The sequence below is a fragment of the Onychostoma macrolepis genome, chromosome 19, assembly GCF_012432095.1.
Source record: "Onychostoma macrolepis isolate SWU-2019 chromosome 19, ASM1243209v1, whole genome shotgun sequence".
Lineage (NCBI taxonomy): Eukaryota > Metazoa > Chordata > Actinopteri > Cypriniformes > Cyprinidae > Onychostoma > Onychostoma macrolepis.
The window spans coordinates 23,233,809-23,240,224 of NC_081173.1; the positions used below are offsets into that span (position 1 = coordinate 23,233,809).

Consider the following 6,416-nt stretch of genomic DNA (forward strand, 5'->3'; position numbering starts at 1 on the left):
GTGTGAACAACACTATATATATATAAAGAGAAAGATTTCATATAAAGAATAGTGCTATTAATATCATAACAGGACTAAAAATAATGGTTTACATTGCCTTCTCCCATTTCTCCCAATTCAAGCAGTTCATGATCACACACATCACATTCTCCTCTAACCCCAGATTAACAAACACCGTTTCAAGTTCTAGGCTCTTTATTTCCACAAATAAGTGTTTATACAGTGTAAGATTTTCTTATCAAGAAAAACATCATAATAGGATTTAACATAATTACATCAACCATAACTCACTACAAGATACTGTAAATGAGTGATGCATCTGCTCAAACAGTTTTCACTTTTTAATGCGTCACAAGTCATCCACAATCAGAAGTATGATGTTGAATCTATCACCATGGTTATTTTAAGGTTCAAAGAATTTGGTGACTAATATTTAATGTCCCTGATATAATGTAAGAGAAACAAAAAAGAGGATGCCAGCAGTTCACATATCAGTGAGCAAGAGATCCTGTCAGTTTTGCTTAAATAACTATAAGTGACAGAATGAGCCAGAAAGGACGCAAATATGAAGCTTTCAAGCACGCGCCTGCTGTTTCTGTTTAAAGTCTGTGATTCTGCTCTCCATTAAAGGGCGGAAGTGACGGATCAATCCCTGAGAACAACAAAATATAAATGTTATATTATAAATGTTATACATTTTCAGTTGAAACATTTATAGCAGTTTAGATTAATCATGGATATATATTTTTAAATAATTTATTTAACTCAAATTATCTACTGATTCTAAAAATTTGATTGATTGATTAATTAAATATATTCTGCCTTTACCTGAACTGGCCATGCAGCTCCGTCTCCCAAAGCGCAGATGGTGTGGCCCTCAATCTGCTTGCTGATCTCCCAAATCATGTCAATCTCTGCTGACTGTGCATCGCCTTTTACAAAGCGCCACATCATCTTATTCATCCAGTCCACTCCTGAAAGGCACAGAAAAGACAGACTAGTAAATATTCACTGTAATGTAACATACTGTACTTGTAAATACTGACAAATGTATGTTTACATGTATTTGCACTAATTCTTACCCTCTCTGCAAGGAGTGCACTGGCCACAGCTCTCGTGCTTGTAGAATTCAATCAAGCGGGCAATAGCTCGAATAACATCAGTCTGTGAAGAGAAAAACTTATGTGATCAAATCGCCAAACACTCAGTTTATCAGACAGATCTTTAAAGGAATCCTGCAAATTTTGAATATTCATACAGTTAAAAATGCTAAGTCTAGAAAAGGGGAGAAAAATAGTGTTTCAAAGTGTGTTATTTTTAGGGCTGTCAAACAATTTACATTTTTGATCTAATTAATTACATGATTTGCCAATTAATCAGTCACAAATTATTTGCAAATCAATTTGCAAATAATTGCAAAAAGATTATTTTTGCAATCATTTGCAAATATTGTTTAAAGCCATTATTGTGTTAAAAGAGAAAAGCAATTGAATTGAGTCTTTATGAATTGGTCATTAAAAAAAAAACTGAACTCTTGCTCTTGTGATACTGTTAAACTACATCATATGATATAAATATAAGACAAAAGCCCATACAGGGGCATTTTTTGCCCTCATATCTTGAATTTTAGAGGTGTATAACTGCATTCTCATACACTACATAATGCAGTCAGTCATCATTCTGCATCACGTTCATCAGCAATTGCATGTGATGTAAAAAGATAATTAATCACACAATCTAAATTAACGTGTTAAATCGACAGACCTAGTTATTTTACTAATCGACTTACTGATTTATCCATGACAATAAGTGCAGCTGTACCAAGACCAGTCTGAGCCTGAATGAGGGCATCAAAATCCATGAGAACGGTGTCGCACACATGACGTGGGATTAGCGGCGTGGAAGAGCCACCAGGAATAACACACAGGAGATTATCCCAACCACCCCGGACACCACCTACAGAGATCATATCAATTAAGTCTCAATAATCTTTAATATTGGACCATGAACAAACATTTCCGTGTACGGATGGAATGAGGTGTACCCGCATGTCTTTCAATCAGCTCTTTCAGGGGAATGGACATCTCTTCTTCCACCGTGCAGGGGTTGTTAACATGGCCTGAAATGTTGAAGAGCTTCGTGCCAGAGTTTCTTTCTCGGCCGAAACTCAGAAACCACGTGCCGCCACGACGGCAGATGGTTGGTGCCACAGCTACCGTCTCAACATTGGCAACAGTTGTTGGACAGCCAAACACACCTGCAGCATGAGCATGTCAAATTTATCACTGATCACTTTAAGGAAAATAAAATAGATCACATTGTCACATTTATAACAGATTACTTATACAAAATAAAATAACTAAAATATGCTATCAATAATAAATTTTAAAAATATCTAAATTATTTGTTTCTGACTTACCCACATCAGCAGGGAAAGGGGGTTTCAGACGAGGTTTTCCCTGTTTTCCCTCGATGGACTCAATCAGAGCCGTCTCCTCTCCACAGATGTAGGCTCCTGCACCGCGCATCACAAACACGTCAAAGTCATAACCCGAGCCACATGCGTTCCTGCCAATCAGCCCTGCTGCATAGGCCTCGTTGATGGCCACCTGAGAGAAAGCACACATAAACACATGAGAACAAAATATTACTTCACCTCAACTACTGTGTAATACATTCGATCACATTTACTGAAATGAACCCCTTTGCACGGAAGACTTGACATACAATAAATTCTAATAATGTTTGACAACAGTAATAAGCAAAAAAAAAAATACATACCACATTACAAGAATTAGGTAATAAACATAATCTTTAAATACACCATTTATGAATATATATATATATATATATATATATATATATATATATATATATATATATATATGAATGAGGGAACACATCCTTTCTTTTTCACCTGCAGGTTGGATGACTCATTGTAGAACTCTCCACGGATGTAGATGTAGGCAGCACGCGCTCCCATGGCCCTGCCAGCCACCAGACAGCCCTCAATCAGCTTGTGAGGATCATTACGCATGATCTCTCTGTCCTTGCAGGTACCGGGCTCTCCTTCGTCAGCATTCACCACCAGATATTTAGGCCTGAGAGTGTGAAAAAAAGTGCCTCGTATGCTCCTGTATGACCTGATTTGATCCTAATGAAAAGAGCTAAATGTAGATCCACTGCTAAATGTAGGCCAAGCATTTACTTCTTTTGCAGAGTCAGGTGACCAGGGCCGTCCTTAGCTGACGTGGGGTCCGATCATGTTCCGGCGGGGTTGGTGCGACCTCACCAGTTACACCGCCTTAAAGAAGGACGGCCCTGCTCGTGACATATGGAACCCATTAATTGTTGAGATGCCAACCTACCTGCCGTCACTGGGCTTGTTCATGAAGCTCCACTTCATCCCTGTGGGGAAGCCAGCACCTCCTCGGCCACGCAGCCCTGAGACCTTAACCTCATTCAGGATCCAGTCCACTCCTTTATCCAAAATCTCCTTGGTCTTGTACCAGTCACCTCTCCTCAGGGCACCCTTCAGCCTGAGATACATATGTGTGTAAATATAAATATATATGTGTGTGTGTGACATTAATAATAAATTAATAATTCTGATTGCACTTACAATAAATTAATAATATATTAGAATTTCAATTATTTAATAAATAATAACATTTATTGAAAAACACAAAACTAGAAAATACACAAATCATGGAAGCTTACGTTTTCTCAGAATTCTGCATTTACATCTTACAATTATTAACTCACAATTCTGAGGAAAAAATAGTGTAAGTGTAAGATATGAACTAGCAATTCTGAGAAAGTATGTATTTTGAGACATAAACTTGCAATTACATGGAAAAAATGTCTGAATTGTAGATTTAAAAAAAAAAAAAAATTATTCTGTGGTGAAAATAAGCTACCATACCAAATAGGGAACATTCAAGAAAAAGTTTTAAGTCCTGTCTTTAGAAATAATTCGTAATACGATTACTTTTTAAAATTACATATTTTTTATTTTTTTTACCTCCAGTCATGTCGTCCATAAAGGTTGGTGAATATTCTGTCCTGGTCAGCTAGAGGTCCAAATTTGGTCTTCTTTGGTGTTTCCTAGGGGGACACACACCGTTTATAGGCAATTTTCCATTGATCTTCAATTATGCAGACAGTGGATTTGAGTAATAAATCACCTGTTGAGCTGTGCTGCTGTTGTACCGCACCAGTGTCATGGAGTTTGGAGGAAAAGCGGTGTTGGTGGCTACAGTAGTGCGTGATGCACCAGATGCAGCCACAGCAACCGGGGCACGGGAAACCCCGGTGGTCAGAACCCGGCTAAGAACGGGACACCCGAGACAGGACAACATCTTATCTGAAAGAGAATAGTGATACAATGAACATGAAATCTTCCTTCATAACCAAAGTCGTACCACATGGTGCAGTTTAATAACAACTCCAGTCCTAATGACCTGTTATTATTAACTAAAACTGAAACTATTAAAAATTTTAAAAATCAAAATTAAAGATTTTGACAATTAAAATAAAGCTAAAGTTGAATGAAATATAAATATTAGATGAAAAACGTCTGGGAAAAAAAATCTATATGACAACTAGAAATGTTGCCTAGTCAAATAACTGAATGTTTACCATGAAATACAAAAACAAAAACAATAATTATAATAAATATAAAGCACATAACGAAATTACTAATCATTAAAAAAATAAAATAAAAAAAATATATACAAAAAAGGATTTCCATTGTTGTTGTTGCATTGAGTGTTTACAAAATCAAATGTTTGCACGTTTGTTAGGAACAAGATGACCGGAGGGAAGAACTAAACATCCCAAAATAATAGTAGCACATAAAATAAATTTACAACACAAACTTTTGAGGTTCAGCACCATAACATAATCCATACATGAACTAAAAAGCCCTCAAAATGCATCAAAATGTCAGACAAATTTAATGAAGGGAACAGTTACGCAAGGCAAGTAGAGACGTAAAGTATAAGCAGCGGCAATAAACACACATCCATGAAGATCATAAACGGCCTCCATATTATACATTATTGCCTAAACACACAAGTCAAACTCTCTCAGACATTGTACAGTAAGTTAAACGGTTGAAAATGGACTCGTCCCACAGTGACCTCCATATTAACGCTCATGACATTTGAGGGACTGCGGCATTGCACAACGTTAATGTTCGGATTTATTTACAGAAGGTATATGAGATTGTCAAAAAATGAGAAACTGTCAAAACCTTGATTTGCAAACAGATAAATCAAGTGATAGAGCAGAGCCGCTGCTTACCTTCGTGATCTCCCTGGATCAGCGTTATAAAATGTACAGCGGAAGGAATATAGCGACCGACCCGGATGTAATAACGGATTTGACCTGTTATGAATGGAGGCGCTGTTGCACAGAAAGCCGCTTCGAAAGCAACATTCCTTCAAAGGTTTTGAAATTAATGAAAGACAAATTAAAATATCGCAACTTGCTGATGACACAACATTTTTTCTCTATAATAGTTCTTCTGAGGTAGTTCTCTGGCTTTGAATATTATTAATAATTTTCAAAATTCTGCAGCTTAAACATAACCTATCCACTGTGTGTAATATTCCTGTTTAAAGTATAGTAAACTATTTGGGAATCAAAATCTCTAAAAATACTGATGCAATGGTCAACTCAAATTTTATACCTGTTATCAAAAAATAAATAAATAAAAAAAGCAAAACTCGTGGTTAGCGAGAGGACGAAGGTCACGAAACTCCTCTAATGTTGGATCCAATCCTCCATGTAAATAAAAATGGCTTAATCATTGTTTATCTTGGCACAGCATTTGTACATTACCATATAAACATGTTATTTCTAATAAAGTAAAAGAAATACTTTACAGAATTATTCCCATTCTGTAAATGCAGCTATTAGCAGATACATTTCATAGTGTTTGTGATCACTATGTACACCGTTGTAACATTTATTTTTCTATTGCTCTTTTTTCTATTTCATTTTGGGTTGACTTTAAAATAGACATACAATTTTTTAAACAAAGCCCTTAATTTATAACCTCAAGATATTTTACTTTGTTTTCAAAACCCATATTTTTCCATATTTATCATTAATCTGTTAATTAACTTAGCAAAGTTTTATATTCATAAGTCAAAAATAATTCAAAAGAAACCATCATATATTACCTTTTGTAACACTGTTCTTAAAATATATTTTGAAACCCTTTCTAATATGAGATCGTAAAATAAGAAGCTTATAAAAACAATAAAAATTCTAAAGCTTTTCAAATTCATGTAACTGCCCTAATATAATATTATTTTTTTTATAAATATGTTTATGTTCATTTTATGTTTTGTTGTTGTTGTTATTCTGTCTTACATGCCTTATATTTGCTATGTACTTGTATGTGA

The 6,416-nt window shown here is 35.4% G+C and overlaps 1 protein-coding gene across 1 annotated transcript; it reads right to left on the reverse strand.

The window, feature by feature from the left end:
* Positions 1-177: 177 nt before the first annotated feature.
* Positions 178-5,464, reverse strand: ndufv1 (NADH:ubiquinone oxidoreductase core subunit V1). Its single transcript, XM_058752714.1, has 11 exons — positions 5,308-5,464; positions 4,188-4,366; positions 4,025-4,107; positions 3,369-3,539; positions 2,918-3,101; positions 2,420-2,609; positions 2,045-2,257; positions 1,790-1,956; positions 1,083-1,164; positions 829-974; positions 178-652 (listed from the first exon to the last, which is right to left on the reverse strand). The coding sequence occupies exons 2-11, from the start codon at positions 4,359-4,361 to the stop codon at positions 575-577; spliced, it is 1,488 nt and encodes a 495-aa protein (XP_058608697.1). The 5' UTR covers positions 4,362-4,366; positions 5,308-5,464; the 3' UTR covers positions 178-574.
* Between the last annotated feature and the right edge of the window lie 952 nt (positions 5,465-6,416).

Excerpts from the sequence above, each read along its gene's own strand:
- ndufv1 (XM_058752714.1), bottom strand. The coding sequence starts at position 4,361 with ATGTTGTCCTGTCTCGGGTGTCCCGTTCTTAGCCGGGTTCTGACCACC. Across the intron at positions 2,258-2,419 it reads CCCTTTCCCTGCTGATGTGG|GTGTGTTTGGCTGTCCAACA; the intron begins GTAAGTCAGAAA and ends CTCATGCTGCAG. Across the intron at positions 1,165-1,789 it reads TTATTGTCATGGATAAATCA|ACTGATGTTATTCGAGCTAT; the intron begins GTAAGTCGATTA and ends TTCTCTTCACAG.